The following is a 16,679-nucleotide window of genomic DNA, read 5'->3' on the forward strand; positions in this document are numbered from 1 at the left end:
TTATGGGATGGACCATTGATGGTTCCTTCGCCCCCACCGTTTAACTTTGATTTGATTGATTCTCTACAACGTCTGTGCTGTTTTGAGACAAAAGGTCATTTCGGTACAGCAGAACCCGACCACCAGAACCAGGGTTCAGCCTGAAAGGCACAGGGAACGACGTTTATCGATACAGCTATTTCTATGCAATGCGCTAAGAGTTTAAATGAGTACAGGTATTCGGCACTAAAAACAGAGGCATCAGAGAAGCAGGGGGGTATGGATTTGGGTGGGTGCCCAGTTTATTGTTTCTGGATCCTCACTGAAAAAGGTACCTCCGCCCCCCCCCCCCCCCCCCCCCCAGATGTTTCAAAAACAGAAAAGAACCTAGCAAGCCGAGGCAGAAGATCGTATCTAGCTAGCTGGTTATCAGAACATGCTGCCTCAGCATCTCCTGAATGAGGAAATCATTTCTTTAATATCGAGTGTAGAGATTGTTTGCGGCCAAGAGGGTGTCACCTGCGAATGACTGGTTTGGGTGGTGAACACTGGCGCTGGGCATATTTTGTCTAGCAGTCTGATTTTGAGCACTGTGGTTTGGTCACACTCTCTGATATGCCTATCCCACCATCAACATGACTGGTGAATTCAGCCAGCCATACCAAAAAAATATATATGTTTTAAAATGTTTAATGAACCTTACTTCTTGAGTGGCTCAGTGGGGTAAGTCTCTGTGCCCTTGGAAGTGCCCGTGACCCCCACAGCTATGGAGAACACGACAGGGGGGGGCAGCAAAGAGAAGAATTCCAATGTACCTGCACTGGCAAATGTCAAATAATGGATTTATCATTTTTTATCATTAGTCTGTCGAGTGACTGTTCAGATTATGGGCTCAGCCCTGTTTGCATCGAGATCATGTGACTTATAGCTAGAGACACGTGACCTGGTTTTGAGTACCGGATTTCATAAATCACAGCAGACTCCTCCCTCCGGTTCTTAGTAACTGTTAGTAATTTTTGTCACAAAGCGTGATTAAATGAAGCAGACAGTGGTGATAAATCCAACCGCTTCCCTCGTCACACTCCCACCTTTAAGCCCTGTCACCTGGCCGCGTGTCATTTGGTGGGGGGGCTCAGACAGCCTCGCCGCGGACGGTAAAGTTTTAAATGAGAGTCTGCTGCCCTCCTCATTATGGCCGACCCGCGCGGACCAGCGACCTTGGACCACGGTGTTAAGGGAGGTAAATCAAAGGGAGTCCTATAGTTTACACGCCTTGCATTGTCGCCGCTCCGGGAGCTCAATGTGGATGCGATTCGCTTTATTTTTGTTCTGGATACTTTGTGAAAGATACAGATCCACCACCAAAGCGAAAGAACAGTCCAACCAAGATAAATGTATCTTACATGACTCAAACCCTCCCTTGCTGCTGAATTTATACACAAAAAGACAGAATGGATGCCACTGTAGATGGGTATCTGAGGGTTTGACTTCTGTTTGGCAGGTGCTTATATCCAACGTGGTTAGACAGTCCCTGGAGCAGCTGAGAGTTAAGAGCCTTGCTCAAGAACCAAACAGTGAAATCACTCTGTGACCGAAAAGGTTGTTGGTTCCAGGTTGACCCGGAGATTTAAACCAACAACCTTCTGGTCACAAGTGTCTTCTAACCCACTGAGCCAATGGAGCTGTAAGTGCTTTTAGCTGCAGGTTGGCTGCGGGTTTCTTGGCCATGCCCTGTGGAGACGGTGCCGTCATGCACCCGCCTGCTGAGTAGCTGTCCTCCTGTACCTGTCGTCTGTCAGCGTGCTTCATTAGCATGCCGGGGGTAATATGCTAATGGGGCAAATCCGCGGTCAGCAAAGCGACATCAAGGGCAGCAAGCAGAGCCCCGTTCTGGCGGAGCCTAGCTTCTCACTGCACCCTTGAGTCTGAGCTGGACCCCAGGCCTTGCCCCTTACCCAGGACAAGCAAAATGAATAACCCTCAGGTGATGACAGCCTGAGGGGTAACAGAGACAGATGGCCAGAGAGAGGATGAGTCATTAAGAGTCAAATTCGTCCCACATGGATGTTGATAAGGCAGGACTTTCTGGGCGATCGAAGTGGACCAGAATGTTCCAGGAGATATACAGTAAAAAATGAAACTTCCAAGCAGAATTTATGGATTTGAATATTCCAAAGTAGGGCTGTGCAGCAGTTTAAAATTCCTCACATGACTCTGGGCGCTGCTTCGCCTGCCTTTTGCGATCATTATTTTGTTAATGACCCTCCGCACGACAGGCGGGCGGGACGGGAGGGGATATCTCCTGCTCTCTGCTTTTTGAAAAAGAGGGGGGGGGGGGAAAGCATCATTGTCGAAAAGTATCGTTGCCGCATTTCTCCTCACCTGGTTACTAGTCATCGAGAAGGCCTTTGTTTTTAGATTGCATGGATGGGTGAGCTAAAGAGATTAACAGCAGTATGTAAGAGTTACTCTGCACTGAGGTTCTGTGGGACAGTTTGACCATTTGTCTACAGCAAGCAGAGTAAACAGGCAGAACCGACGCTTAAAATAGCTCCCAGGCCGCATCGCAGATGGCAGCCGTGACCACATGACCTGTACGTCCCCAGCCGCTCACCCCACCTTCTCCTCCCGCCTTGTTTTGTTTTGGCGTTTCAGGCGACGAGCTTCTGTTCCGAAAACGAGATGGGGACGTAGTCAAGTTCAACATCAGGACTAACCGGACGACCGTTTTAGTAGAGAACAAAAAGTTTGTGAGTACTGGACGACTGCCGAATGTTTCTCCGGATGACTTGCCTGTTACAGCACCAAAGTGTTAACTGTCAGATTCTTTCCACATATTCCTCTTTTAATGTTTCTAGCGTGATCCATCAGCACTTTGATGATGCAGAGGCTCTTTGCCAGCACGGACTCTCTAAAGTCGATTTGCGAAATGCATTTTCAAGCTGGCGAAATGGAAAAAAAAAGAAAGTTTGAGAGGCAGAATGAGATCCGGGAGGTAAATGTGGAGGGGTCACCCACCATTAAAGCTCTCACCCCTGTCCGCTCCTCTCCCCCCTCCACAGGTAATGTACAAAGCCAGCAAGTACGAAGTGTCCCCTGACCTGAATTACGTGATGCTGGCCTACAACGTCGTCCCTGTGAGTCGCTGCTGTCGGTCTGTTTCCAAAACAGCGAGAAAGTCAGACGGTCAGAAGCGTCACACGTGAGCCCGGGAACTGCTGCGTCCGGCCACTTGTTGTGTCAGGAAGTCACTTTGGTCAAACTTATGGCCCTCCTCCCCATACTCAAAAATATCCTGATAGTCTATTTCCTGTGTCTTTGTACTTAAAGCCTCGGGTCTGATTATGGAGGCCAGAAGACATTCCCGACAAGATATTTTAAAAAGTTAGCAAGTTTCAGAGGGTTAATGGTCTTATTTCATTCGCAGACTGGAAGACCTATTTAAAAATTCAAAAGTTGCAGTTAAAATAAAAAACGGTAATAATGTGAAATTGTACGCACAGGATAAAGCAGTTTAATTAGGCTCAGTCAGCATACATTAGACAGACCTATCAGTTCATGCTGAGCCTGTGGTCAGATGAGCCCACTGCATTGTGGGTACTGTCTGGGCCACTGCTTTTCTGGGGAGAATAACAGACTCAATTAAATTTGCCCCGCTGTCACTGCTTATCAGGATTCCCGCTGGAGACGCTCAGCACAACGCTGGCTACGGAATGGGGGGGCTTCTTACTGCTTGGAAAAAAGCCCATAAAGGCACATGCTCGAGATCTGCCCCCAAAAACCGGCTCCAGGCTGCGAGCTTTATTCTGGAGTGCTACTTCTGAAGTTGGGATAGAAATATCAATCCTAAGGATAGCAACAATCAAGCCCTCCACAAACCTATCTGGCTTCAGCGCCCCCTAGTGTCTTGGAGGGTTAGCTTGATGTTGCTGCTGTGTCTGTATTCCTCTCAGCCTGGACATTTCGGACAGTAGACAGTATAGCTTTGGTGAGGCCTGAATGGATTCATATTTGTGCCTCGAAACTCCTCCCAGCATGCACTGCGGCGGTGCCTACTTGCAATTGCCGGAATGGAAATCCTTGGCTTAGAAATGTTTGCAGACACAGGTCTCAGCACCTGCTGTTTATGTTAACTCTGTCAGCTTCTGCACCAAATATTTAGGAGCAGGTGTGAGACAACTGAGTCACATGACTTGCTCTCCCTGTAGCCCCGGAGTCAACAGTGAATCTGAGACATTGGCAGCGTAACCTACACAATTATGAGATGGAAATGGGTTGAAAATTGTATTCTAAATGATATGCTTAACGCTACATCATTTTTTTTTTTTTGCAGCTCTCGCCTCAGGGGAGAGAGGATGCGAGCGGGAGGAAACACGTGTCCCCGTGTAATTGTGTTGTCAAACTGTAAATGAAATATGCGCTTCTTGATTATTTTTACAGCTTTATCAGCATTCATTCACGGCCTCATACATCATCTGCAGCCTGATCACCCCGTAAGGAATCACTCTCCTTCACATTCTGAACGTTTGGTCAGTGCCGGCTTTTATAGCAGCAGAGTAGTTTAATCATTATTGTCATTATTGAATAAAATGAGCCCATCTGTGTTATGAGTAAAAGCAGACTTCTGTGGCTGCTGCCATCTAGTGGACAGAATGGCAGAACAGCGATGACCCAGGTTAACCTTGTAAAATCAGTGCTTTTTTTCTGAGTCATTTACAAAGGCAGTATCTCTGCACTCAGCTTCTCTGTGTCATCACTACAAGATGACTGCAGAGAGGAATTTTATCACCAGTGTCAAAGTGAGACAAAGTTCTCTGTTCCCCCCCCCCCCCCCGCACAGCGAGACGTGGAACCTGAACCCCCCCGAGGTGCGCCATGCCCAGCTGCAGTATGCTTCCTGGGGGCCTAGGAACCAGCAGCTGGTAAGGATGGCCTGAGTGACATCAGCAGGCTTTTACCCATAATCCCACAGGGCTGAGGGCACAAAAGTGGGTGGCGCTTCTTGTTATCATGTTGGTTGCATTGTGAAGATAAATTTAATCCGACAGCAAGTGAACTTGTTTCCGCTCTGATGACTGGGTGCTTGGAGAATGCTCAGTCATGTTTATATATTTTCTTTTTAAGTTCACACATACAAAATCACATTCTTATGTCATACATTTTGCGGGCATGTGTGTGTGTGTGTGTGTGTGTGTGAGATGCCCTGGGTTGGCCTGGCATCCTGTCCCCTGCACTTTCTGAGAGAAGCTCCAAAAGGAAAAGGAAATGAAAAGGGATACAGAACAGAATAATGATACCTTATTGATCCCTATTCAGGAACGGTATTTTTTTGGCTGCATACTCCATCTTGCCCTCCATGAGACACAGACCTAGGTGAGAGCAGCTTGGGGGTCCCAGCACAGGGTCAGCCAGCGTGCAGCGTCCCTGGAGCTGGGGGTTAAGGGTCTTGCTCCGGGGTCCAACAGCGACATCAGTCTTCCAGGGATCCAGTCCAGTCGTATCACGCTGAGCCACACACTGCCCCCTTAGATTTGTGGGTCTGGGTCTGGGTCTGGGTCTGGGTCTGCTTAAAAGAACCGCATAATAGCTGCCTATAAGGTACAGGTGAAGTGTAAGATTGTGCTCGCTCTGTTCTACGGTAAAATTGTAGCTGTTCATCACTAACGCATTGTAGGCGTCCCTGGAAACAATGCCAGTTTCACTGTAACACTGGATCAGTGAACACTGGTAGGAAACATGGACAGCTGTATAACACCCCCGGCAGTGTGACGCAGCTCGATCAGTGACCCCGGGGGCAGTTAGGTACCCGAGTGTGAAACGATGGTCCCACGGTGTCTCTCATAGGTCAAAAAGCTGCAGAATTATTCCCTTTATCAGATGCACAGCATGAAATATTCCAAAATGTTAAACATGTAGGAAAAATGTCAGCTTTCCTCTTCAGATCTTTAGGATGGATTTGTAGGGCATCCCTGAGTGACCACTTCCAGATCGTTACTACTGTTAATTAATTTGGATATAATGATCATGAGCATTCCAGCAAAATTCGCTTTCATTTTTAAAATTGCTCTGGCACAAGCTTTGCTGTAAATCTCCGAGAAGTAAACGGCTTTGAACTCATTTTGAAGTCAAGCCCACTTTTCAAACTGCTACACATTTACAATCTAACTGCTATGTACCTACATTTCAATACAATAATGCCAAGGGGGCAAAACAGACACATTACATCAATGCGGAGTGCTTGTGTTATGTCCAAGAGTTCATTCCTGACCGGATTCCAGCCATCTGTGAAGCAGGCCACTAAGTGTACTGCACAGGCTTACGTCACCACAACACCACAGCGCCACCTGCAGGCTAGGAAGAGGTATGGTACTGTCTCAATGCAGAGCAAGCATTGGGAGAGATCTGTCATATTGTGGGGAAAAGTGCTTTGCGAATGAGGCCCCCTTCCTCCTCAAGGTGACCTAGAGAGAGGCGGAAACGGGGGGTTCTCAGGGGAATGATGGCGGGGGGGCGATTTCAGATGCTTCACGCACGCACTGGTGGCGCGCACGGTGACGTCACCGGCTCAGCGTGCCGCTCTGAAGCTCCGTCGTGCCTTTCATCTCCCTCCTCCTGCTCTTTTCATCCCTCTGTTTTGTTCTGAAAAGCCTCGAAAACCGCAGCGGAGCGTGAAATCCGTGGCAGGGCAACGCGTTCATAAACACAAGTGACTCAGCGCGTCAGATGCGGTGGGGGGGGGGGGGGGTTGTGTGCTCCATCTCAGCCCTGGGTCCCAGCTTAGTCTGACCGAGGGCGACGCCCTGAATATGCAGACAGAAGACGCTTGTTTTGTGCTGCACAGACCTGAGATCACATGTCCAGCTTGACCTGCATGTTTGCAGAAGCGTTTGTCAGGCTGTGAAAGAATCCAACGCAACAGAACAACCATACTGACCCTCGACCTCTGACCAAACGGTCCCGTTGTCTCAGTCCTCTCACAGAATCCCAAGTACGGTAATTCAAGGGCTCTCATGCACTGAATCAGCTGGTTCTCTATCCATTCATTCGCTGTATTTATGTCCTTCACAGATCTTCATATTCGAGAACAACATCTACTACCGGGCAGACGTTTCAAGTCGATCCATACGCCTGGTGTCTTCTGGAAAAGAGGGAGTCATCTTCAATGGCCTGAGCGACTGGCTGTACGAAGGTGGGAGCCGCCAGCATTGATGTCCCACTACTTGGTCAGTTTGTTTATTATACAGACGTTCGTGGACGTTTGTGGACAAACAACGTTATCGGCGTGGAATACAGGAGGTACCCGTTACCAAAACAACATCATTTCAGCATTTCTTAGTATTAATATGGAAAACAAACTCTAACATATGGACTAACAAAAAGAAACAAAGAACTGAAACCAACAAAACAGTACTAATTCAAAAAAAGCCGAAGGAAATGCCACAGAGAATTTTGTTTTCTGGATTCTGGCGGGCTGACTCATCTCCTCCGAGAAGTCATTGTTCCCAGCTTTGTAATTTATCAAAATGTTTGTTTGTAGAGGTTACAGCATCTTCGACAGCCTCATCTCCTCTTTTAGCAAAAAAAAAAAACCCCTCACACTATCCTCTGACCAATTTTACTCAGAAACAACCCACATCTCAACAAAGAACGGGGCCTCTTTCAGAACTAGTCTGCAGGTGTCCCGTTTTTGGGTTTTGTCATAAAGTTCATGAAGGTGACAGTCAGTGCGATGTCACCATGACGATGAATAAGCCCTGTCCTGCTGGATCTCACTGATGAATCAAACAGGAGACACTTTTGAACCTCACGTCGTTAGCAGTGCTCATCTCTTAATCACCCTGCCTGGCTCTCAGCAGAGCTCTCATGTAATTTACACCTGCCATTTTTTTCTGAAATATGTAAAGGCAGCTGAACACTGAGCACACTTAAATCCCCTATAGATACCAGCTGTACACTGAGCCGACATGGAGGCTAATGGAGACTTAAATCCCCTATAGATGCCAGCTGTACACTGAGCCGACATGGAGGCTAATGGAGACTTAAATCCCCTATAGATACCAGCTGTACACTGAGCCGACATGGAGGCTAATGGAGACTTAAATCCCCTATAGATACCAGCTGTACACTGAGCCGACATGGAGGCTAATGGAGACTTAAATCCCCTATAGATACCAGCTGTACACTGAGCCGACATGGAGGCTAATGGAGACTTAAATCCCCTATAGATACCAGCTGTACACTGAGCCGACATGGAGGCTAATGGAGACTTAAATCCCCTATAGATACCAGCTGTACACTGAGCCGACATGGAGGCTAATGGAGACTTAAATCCCCTATAGATGCCAGCTGTACACTGAGCCGACATGGAGGCTAATGGAGACTTAAATCCCCTATAGATGCCAGCCTGTACACTGAGCCGACATGGAGGCTAATGGAGACTTAAATCCCCTATAGATACCAGCTGTACACTGAGCCGACATGGAGGCTAAAGGAGACTTAAATCCCCTATAGATACCAGCTGTACACTGAGCCGACATGGAGGCTAAAGGAGACTTAAATCCCCTATAGATACCAGCTGTACACTGAGCCGACATGGAGGCTAATGGGAGCTTAAGTCCCCTATAGATATCAGTTGTATACTGAGCCAACATGGAGGCTAACAGGGACTTAAATCTCATATAGATATCAGCTGAAAATGGAGCCAGTATAGCCCTCTACTAAATGCAATCCTTGGTGACTGACTGCCTGTTGCATATTTGAAGAATCATGGCTCTTAGATAATAACACATTTTGTAATTAAAATGAAGTGATCACTTTCTACTTTCAGTCTAAATATAAGAAGTGGTTACACGATTACAGCACTACTATCATCTTAAAGGTTATGGATCATACTTCATGAGTATCGGATTTTGCAGTCCTTATCTCAGCAAATGGGATTAAAAAAAATGCAAACCTCTGAGCTTTAGAGTTTAAAAAATGTTATCCATGTATTATAATATATATTTCCAGCATAATACAGTTACAATGGTTTGTTTCTAGTCTATGTCTGGATGAACAGGAGTGACTTTTTGCATGAACTTTTAGTACAGTAATGAGTAATGAGAACTGAAGGGAATTAGAGCATTTGTGAAAAGCAAATGGAGTAGCATGATGAAATCGGAAGGAATTACTCATTAATTACATTCATCATTTCATCATGATTTGAGGTGCCGGTTAGGAGCTGAGCCTGAGGCTCAGTTTGGCCGCACTGCACTGCTGATTCTGAGGTCCGTGCTTTGACGTGTGCTTCCCCGAGGCTTTGACGTGTGCTTCCTGGAGGCTTCTGAGGCTCCCTCTCACTCACCCAAGGGCACCCTGTGGATCTTGGGACAGTACGACTGTGAGGTTTTAGTCGGTTGAGAGCAGATCTTGTCATCGAAAGGCTTGCTTCACTGGGTTGTCTGCCAGTTAAGATGGTGTCTGTCATCTGGTGCTTCTTGACAGTTTAACTTGCTGAGGTCAGAGTTCCTTAGGATTGACCTGTCTCCCCTTTGAAGTGTTACCGCATCCCCTGTGAACTGGCCCATCTTCCCATTGAAACAATCTCCTTTGGACCAGCTCATTTTCCCTTTGAATCGACCAGTCTCCCCTTCAGACAGGCTCATCTCCCCTTTGAATTAGCTTGTATCCCCTTCGGATTGGCCCATCTCCCCTTTGAATTGGCTTGTATCCCCTTCGGACTGACCCATCTCCCCTTTGAATTGGCTTGTATCCCCTTCGGACTGACCCATCTCCCCTTTGAATTGGCTTGTATCCCCTTCGGACTGGCCTATCTCCCCATTGAATCGGCCCGTCTCCCCTTTGAAAGAGTCTGTGTCCCCTTTGGACTGGCCCCTCTCCCCTTTGAAAGAGTCTGTGTCCCCTTCGGACTGGCACCTCTCCCCTTTGAAAGAGTCTGCGTCCCCTTCGGACTGGCAACTCTCCCCTTTGAAAGAGTCTGCGTCCCCTTCGGACTGGCATCTCTCCCCTTTGAAACAGTCTGCGTCCCCTTCGGACTGGCACCTCTCCCCTTTGAAAGAGTCTGCGTCCCCTTCGGACTGGCAACTCTCCCCATTGAAACAGTCTGCGTCCCCTTCGGACTGGCACCTCTCCCCTTTGAAAGAGTCTGTGACCCATTCGGACTGGCACCTCTCCCCTTTGAAAGAGTCTGTGTCCCATTCGGACTGGCTCGTCTCACCATGAGTCTCACCTGCGACCCCTATGGAATGGCTGCTACTGGCAATCACAGTGTTCATTAACCCCAGCCCATGGGACTGGAATGGGCTGTGAAACATGGTACTCAAATCAATGAAGAAAGCAACTCAAACAGCCAGGCTGTTATTGTTAGTGTTTTTTTCTGTCAGATTTAGTCAGAATACCAATGGCTAATGGTCACTAACCATACCAGTCTGCGTATGGCCCCTCCCACAGGTGAACCTGGTGACATCATATGTGGAGGGGGGGCAGTTTGTTGTGGAGTACCATCTAAAATTGAGTTTGTCTGGCCATAAACTGGACTCGGATGTAAAAAAAGGAATGAGTGGTAGACCTTGGAATCGGTGTCCTAGGAGATGGTGGTGTGGCACGTTGTTGTGGTCTGCATCAACGAGCCAGGTGTCAGGCTTAATTCACAACATTGCAGCTCAAACTCTTCTATACGGGGGACTGTGTTCATTTTCCAATGGCCTTTACTGCCACCCTGTGGTTATTTAAAGAACACAACATCATCATAAGAAGTTAACGCTAAACACTAATAAGAAAATTAGTGGGGGGTTTTTTTGTTATATTTTTCACTTTTGTTAGTAATATTGAAAAGCTGAGAAATCAGCAGCGAGGCACTATACAGTATGAACCTGCATGACGTGCCGATTTTGGTTGCAGGAAAATATTTTTCCGGATTATGCCGGAGCGGAAAGACAGTCTGAGGGATGATGCAAGCCAGTGACAGAGGCCGGCTGGCCGGCCGGCGGACGCAGGGAGTTTGGCGGAAACCTGGAGCCCTAATTAGCCAGCGCATCAGTCTGCAACCCTCTGCAGGCCAGGTTTAATAATCATGTGACTCATTTAGCAGAGATAGTAAATAAACAAACAGCCCAGACTCCGCCGTAAAAAAAGCTTGGGGGAGCGATGATGTCACAGCAGTCTGCCTCCTCCGGGAGGCCACCAAAAGGTCTTCTGGGTACCCCTGCCAAGGCGGGTTGCCTTGGGAGTCTCAGCCCCCTTGACTCTGGGGATTAAGGGCAGTGTTGGGTGCGGCACTTTGACATACCTTAAAACTGCTTTTAAATTCCGTTTAAAGGAACTAACAGTAATTGACACACTCTGTGTTTTAAACGCCACTGCCAGCACAGATGCATATCACATATAGTCCATCTTCGTGTCACTGAGCCAGAGCCGGGGGGGGGGGGTGTTCAGATCACCTCACCCAATGTACGATGTCGTGGTCATTCCAGATGGCTCTTCACCCCCGAGGGGGGATGCACACAGCTTTCTGGGTCGTTCGGCTCGGCTTCACTCCTGCTCATGATGCTGTGCTAATTAAATCAGAAGGTGAGCGGGTCTGAACCTGGCAATGCCAAAGTAACCCAGCTCCGAGGCACTTGGGTCCTGTTCTTCAGCACGGCTATAGATCTGTCTGATGTATAGGAGGGTAACAGTGTCGGCCATTTCTCATGTTAAAGACATAATGAGCTCTGTTTCAATGGTTGGTTCCAGTTGGCAGCGTGTTTTAGAGTGTGGGGTTACCGTTTGGTTAACAGCCTACATGGAGCTACCAACTGGTGACACTGGTCAGTGATTTCCTCTGTGGTAAGTGTTCACTCCTTCAGTGGGTTTTGGATCAGACAGTCATTTTCTCACTGTGTTTCCCGTGGGATAATTGCAGTTTCATATCCCAGCGAGTTTCTCACATACAGTCTCCGCTATTCCATATCATGCTATCAGGAGAATACGCTATTCACCTTCACCCCTGAATCTTTTCCACCGTCGTAAGCCTTTTCGTCAAATTTTCAACAGAGCTGTCAGAATGCCGAAAGAATGGCTCTGTGATCACAGGGATCAGTTTGACCAGGAATCAGTGATCAGCAGCAGAAGGCTAAGGCCCAAGCAGAGCCACGATCTTGCACACAGGGTCCAATATATCAGTCTGCAGGGATTCAAGACTTTTTAAGAGGAGTTGGGGGCTGGAGTATTACTCTCACGTAGCCACTAACCTACATTTCAGTAAGCTAGTTCCTGGGAGCCTCCTGACTGCATAGCATTACTATGCTAACCCCATCACCCACATCCCTGTTTAATACGGCTTTTCTGAAGTTGCCAGAAAAAGTCTAACATAAAATCGACAAAGGTGACTTTCCTCCCACACAGCTTACAGAGTAACGACTCGCGCACATTTGCACTTCCTGTTTGCAGGGGCAGCTGGCTCACTTCCTGGTAGCAGCCTCACAGCGGTGTGTTTGTTTACTGTGCGTGTGCTGCTCTCTCTCCGCATAGTGGATTTATTAGCTAAATGCGCATCTCTCTGACTCGGGTCACGAACCCTGGGAGCTCCCCAGGCATGTCATTTTCTGAGGTGATGATGTCACTTCCTCCAGGGACAATCAATGACAGAGTGCCTGTGCTTGTGTGTGTGTTTGCAGAGGAGATATTCCAGAGCTACATTGCTCACTGGTGGTCACCGGATGGTGCCAGGTTGGCATACACCACCATCAATGACACACTGGTACCCAAAATGGAGATCCCCATGTTCACTGGCTCGGCTTACCCAACTGGGATGGAGTACCGCTACCCCAAGGTACCTCTGTGGGAGAGTGACCTGATCTAGCACTGCTGGCAGTGGAACTGGACTTATCCTGTCATGCCTCTGGTTCCCCCTACAGGCAGGGGAGCAGAACCCAGATATCTCCCTGTATGTGGTGAACCTGAATGGACCCCTGCACACAGTGGAGATGAAACGCCCAGAGGACCAGAGGTTTGGGTACGTACTCAACATCCTGCTACCGCCAGCAGCTGTCGCAGTGAAGGAATTTGCATTTCAATATAATAACTTTCATTACAATGTATTAATTTTCAATGGGACAAAAACCAAGGGAAAGTAAAGCTGACAGGGCAAATCCACCAAACATGCTTTTGATGAAGTTTTGATACTAAAATTAAAGGAGGTTGCAATCCTAAGTACTATACTTTTAAGGCTATAAAATAGGCTATCAAGCACAAACTTTTTAAAATCACACACCTGAGTGATTTGTGGTGTACCCCAGGGCTCTGTGCTGGGACCATAATTGTTTTATGTGTTTGAAGGGCATATATATACAAAGTAGATGAATACAATATTTTTTTTTTTTTTGAAAACCAGAATACACATCTTATTTAAAGCACAAGCATGATGTTTTCATTTTTGCAACTGAAATAGATGAGCTAGATTGAGCTAGAGGAAATCCCGCTGACCTCGCCTACAGCTTTGCTCACCTCGCTTCAGGAAGGATGCTGGTGCTGCAGTCCTTTAGTGTTCAGTGATCGGGATTCCTAATCTTATAGCATCACCATGCAAGCAGAAGTTTGAAGTGCTAAATCTCATAAGTCTCCAACAAAGGAGACTGAAGGGAGATAAAAAAAAGGTCAACCCCAATAGCCACTTGACTGCTATAACTGATCTGAGAGCACAGGATTACAAGTGAAAACTGCCTGTGCTAAATGAGAACAAAGAGAAATAAGTCTGTGAACTTGGGGCTTATGAGATACCTTCACTAGCGGCATGGAGGAGACATATTCCATTGATTTACTCACATCCCAGTTGTGCATTAAATATTACAATGAGCAACACAGGATTAATGGGCTCCTTGCGGTCACAATATTTCTGCTTGACATACAATTCCAACTTCAATTTTACAGACTATAAATGAGCCATTTTGTTTTATGGTGGTTTTCAGAAATGTATTAGACCTTTCAAACATGGTGTTGGCTGTGTTTTTTGTACCAGTCCTTCCTGTAGTCTTTCGTGCTATACCAGGCCTTTCAGTATCCCCAAGTCTCCCTGTTAGTACTAGATATTCCAGTGCCAGTCCTAGAGCCTCCCTGTCTTATACCAGTCCTTCCTGTAGCCTCCCTTGCTTTTGCAGGCCTTTCTGTAGCTTCTCTGTTTGTACCAGTCCTTTCTGTAGCCCCCGTTGCTATACCAGGCCTGTACCAGTTCTTCCTCAAGGCTCCCTGTTAGTACTAGCTGTTCCTGTGCCAATCCTACAGCCTCCCTGTCTTATACCAGTCCTTCCTGTAGCCTCTCTTGCTTTTGCAGGCCTTTCTGTAGCCCCTCTGCTTATACCACTCCTTCCTGTAATCCCCTTTGACGTACCAGGCCTTGCTGTAGCCCCTCTGCTTATACCACTCCTTCCTGTAATCCCCTTTGACGTACCAGGCCTTGCTGTAGCCCCTCTGCTTATACCACTCCTTCCTGTAATCCCCTTTGACGTACCAGGCCTTGCTGTAGCCCCTCTGCTTATACCACTCCTTCCTGTAATCCCCTTTGACGTACCAGGCCTTGCTGTAGCCCCTCTGCTTATACCACTCCTTCCTGTAATCCCCTTTGACGTACCAGGCCTTGCTGTAGCCCCTCTGCTTATACCACTCCTTCCTGTAATCCCCTTTGACGTACCAGGCCTTGCTGTAGCCCCTCTGCTTATACCACTCCTTCCTGTAATCCCCTTTGACGTACCAGGCCTTGCTGTAGCCCCTCTGCTTATACCACTCCTTCCTGTAATCCCCTTTGACGTACCAGGCCTTGCTGTAGCCCCTATTTATACCAGCCTCTCTTGTCTCCCTGTCTGAGCCAGTGTTTTGTAATCTCGATTTCTGTACCAGTCTATCTTCGAACCCCATGCTAACAATTTCACTCCTTCACAGGGAGTATTACATAACCATGGTGAAGTGGGCCACCAGCACCAAACTGGCTGTGAACTGGCTGAACCGGGCCCAGAACATCTCCTTCCTCACTCTGTGTGAGGCCACCACTGGCGTCTGCACCAAGGTAACACTGTGGCAACAGGAGTACATTTTCTGGGGGCCCGGGGATGACATAGGTAGAGGCCCCTACAGTATGTGGGCCATTTGAGCTGTTTTTGGAGCTGAAAGAGAAACAAGAAGGAATCGAAAGCGATGGAACATCAATAATATGCTAATCAGCTGTCAATCTTTTCGATCAGGGTGGCGGCAGGAGTGTACTGCCAGTAAACTTCACCAATCGGGGATAGAGGGGGATCGCGCCGGTGGATCGCTCGACAACATTTAAGATATATTACTATAGATTTTAACATCTCTGAGCTATGAGTTGAATTCTCCCCAAACTAGCTTGATGGACCGAATGGTCCTCCTCTCGTTTGTAAATTTCTTATGTTCTTTCAAAATCAGAATCTCACTTTAGGACTTTCCCTGGGAACTTTCTTGATTATGACACCATCCATCCATCCATCCATCCATCCATCTTCCAACTGCTCCTCTTGAGTTTTTTATACTTTGTGTTGCTGGATTATGGTTGTGCCAGTTCAAATAAAGTCACAAGCTTAAAGAATATTTTTAAGCCAGAAGTACCACAAAAATTCACAACAAATGAAATGGAAGGGTATGGAATTCTTTCAGTGATTTATCCATCCATCCTCTAAACACCCTGATCGGTGTCAGGTGATGGATTTACACATGGGTTTGTATTTTCTTTTCAGAAACATGAAGATGACAGTGAAAACTGGCTTAACAGACAGGTATGTGACTTAGTTACAGGCCGAACAATCCTATTCCTCATTTAATCAAGAACAAACTTTCAAAAATTAAAGCTCTACCTGAGATGACACCAAAATAATGAGATCTGCTGATGAAATTCATGATATTGAGCACATCCATTTCCACTCATGTCATGTGAAAGCTAAATTCAGAAGTGATACTGTGATGCATAATTCGGCTCTGGTTTATACTGGTAGCGCAAAAGGATTTCATGTTAATACGTTTTATGAACTGAAATAAATACGTTGAGGAAATCCATATTTATGTAAATTTAAATTGAATCTGGGGTGGGTTTCGCGCACTCGCTGTGAGTATGATGGTGCGAGTCGTGCATATATGTGTGAGTTATGGCGTGACGAGCACTCAGCAAACATGGTCACGCCCGCAGAATGAAGCCCCCCTGTTCTCCAAAGACGGACACAAGTTCTTCTTTACAAGAGCCATTCGTCAGGGAGCAAGGGGGAGGTTCTTCCACATCTCAATGTCCACCTTGCAGGTAGGACCCTGTTTTTGCATGTATACACTGGGGGGGGGGGGGGGGGGGGGGGGGGCGTTGGGGGTTTCTACACTCATTATCCCACATTGGGCGGATCCTGGCAGGACCAAGATGGGTAATTGGGCAGCATCTCTTGAGGGAGTGCCCACTGTCAGTACCAACCCCACCCGTGGCAGGCTGATGATGGGGTGATGGCGAATCTTGCCTTGGTCACCTCATGGACTTTAGCCAGCACTGCACATTAAGGAGCTGAAGGATGGATGTTCTGCATGAAATGACCTCACGTCAGAGACTCCATCCCCCTGTCTCGTTGTCGCCTGAAGCCAAACTCGAGCAGCGACAGCCTGCAGTCGATCACCTCGGGGGACTGGGACGTGACGGAGATCCTGGGCTACAATGAAGTCAGCCAGTCGGTGTGAGT

General features: G+C 47.4%; 1 protein-coding gene across 4 annotated transcripts in view; it reads left to right on the top strand.

Moving 5' to 3' along the window:
- LOC111845952 (A-type potassium channel modulatory protein DPP6-like) overlaps positions 1-16,679 on the top strand; it is a 114,368-nt gene that overhangs the window by 88,800 nt on the left and 8,889 nt on the right. For all 4 annotated transcript variants that reach the window (XM_023815724.2, XM_023815725.2, XM_023815722.2 and 1 more), the window contains 11 exons: positions 2,635-2,729; positions 3,042-3,116; positions 4,420-4,472; positions 4,820-4,901; positions 7,048-7,168; positions 12,636-12,790; positions 12,876-12,973; positions 14,893-15,016; positions 15,705-15,743; positions 16,151-16,258; positions 16,582-16,673. In XM_023815724.2, coding sequence (XP_023671492.1) covers positions 2,635-2,729; positions 3,042-3,116; positions 4,420-4,472; positions 4,820-4,901; positions 7,048-7,168; positions 12,636-12,790; positions 12,876-12,973; positions 14,893-15,016; positions 15,705-15,743; positions 16,151-16,258; positions 16,582-16,673 — 1,042 coding nt within the window. The remainder of the gene's footprint in view (positions 1-2,634; positions 2,730-3,041; positions 3,117-4,419; positions 4,473-4,819; positions 4,902-7,047; positions 7,169-12,635; positions 12,791-12,875; positions 12,974-14,892; positions 15,017-15,704; positions 15,744-16,150; positions 16,259-16,581; positions 16,674-16,679) is intronic.

This window comes from Paramormyrops kingsleyae, chromosome 4 (assembly GCF_048594095.1).
Source record: "Paramormyrops kingsleyae isolate MSU_618 chromosome 4, PKINGS_0.4, whole genome shotgun sequence".
Lineage (NCBI taxonomy): Eukaryota > Metazoa > Chordata > Actinopteri > Osteoglossiformes > Mormyridae > Paramormyrops > Paramormyrops kingsleyae.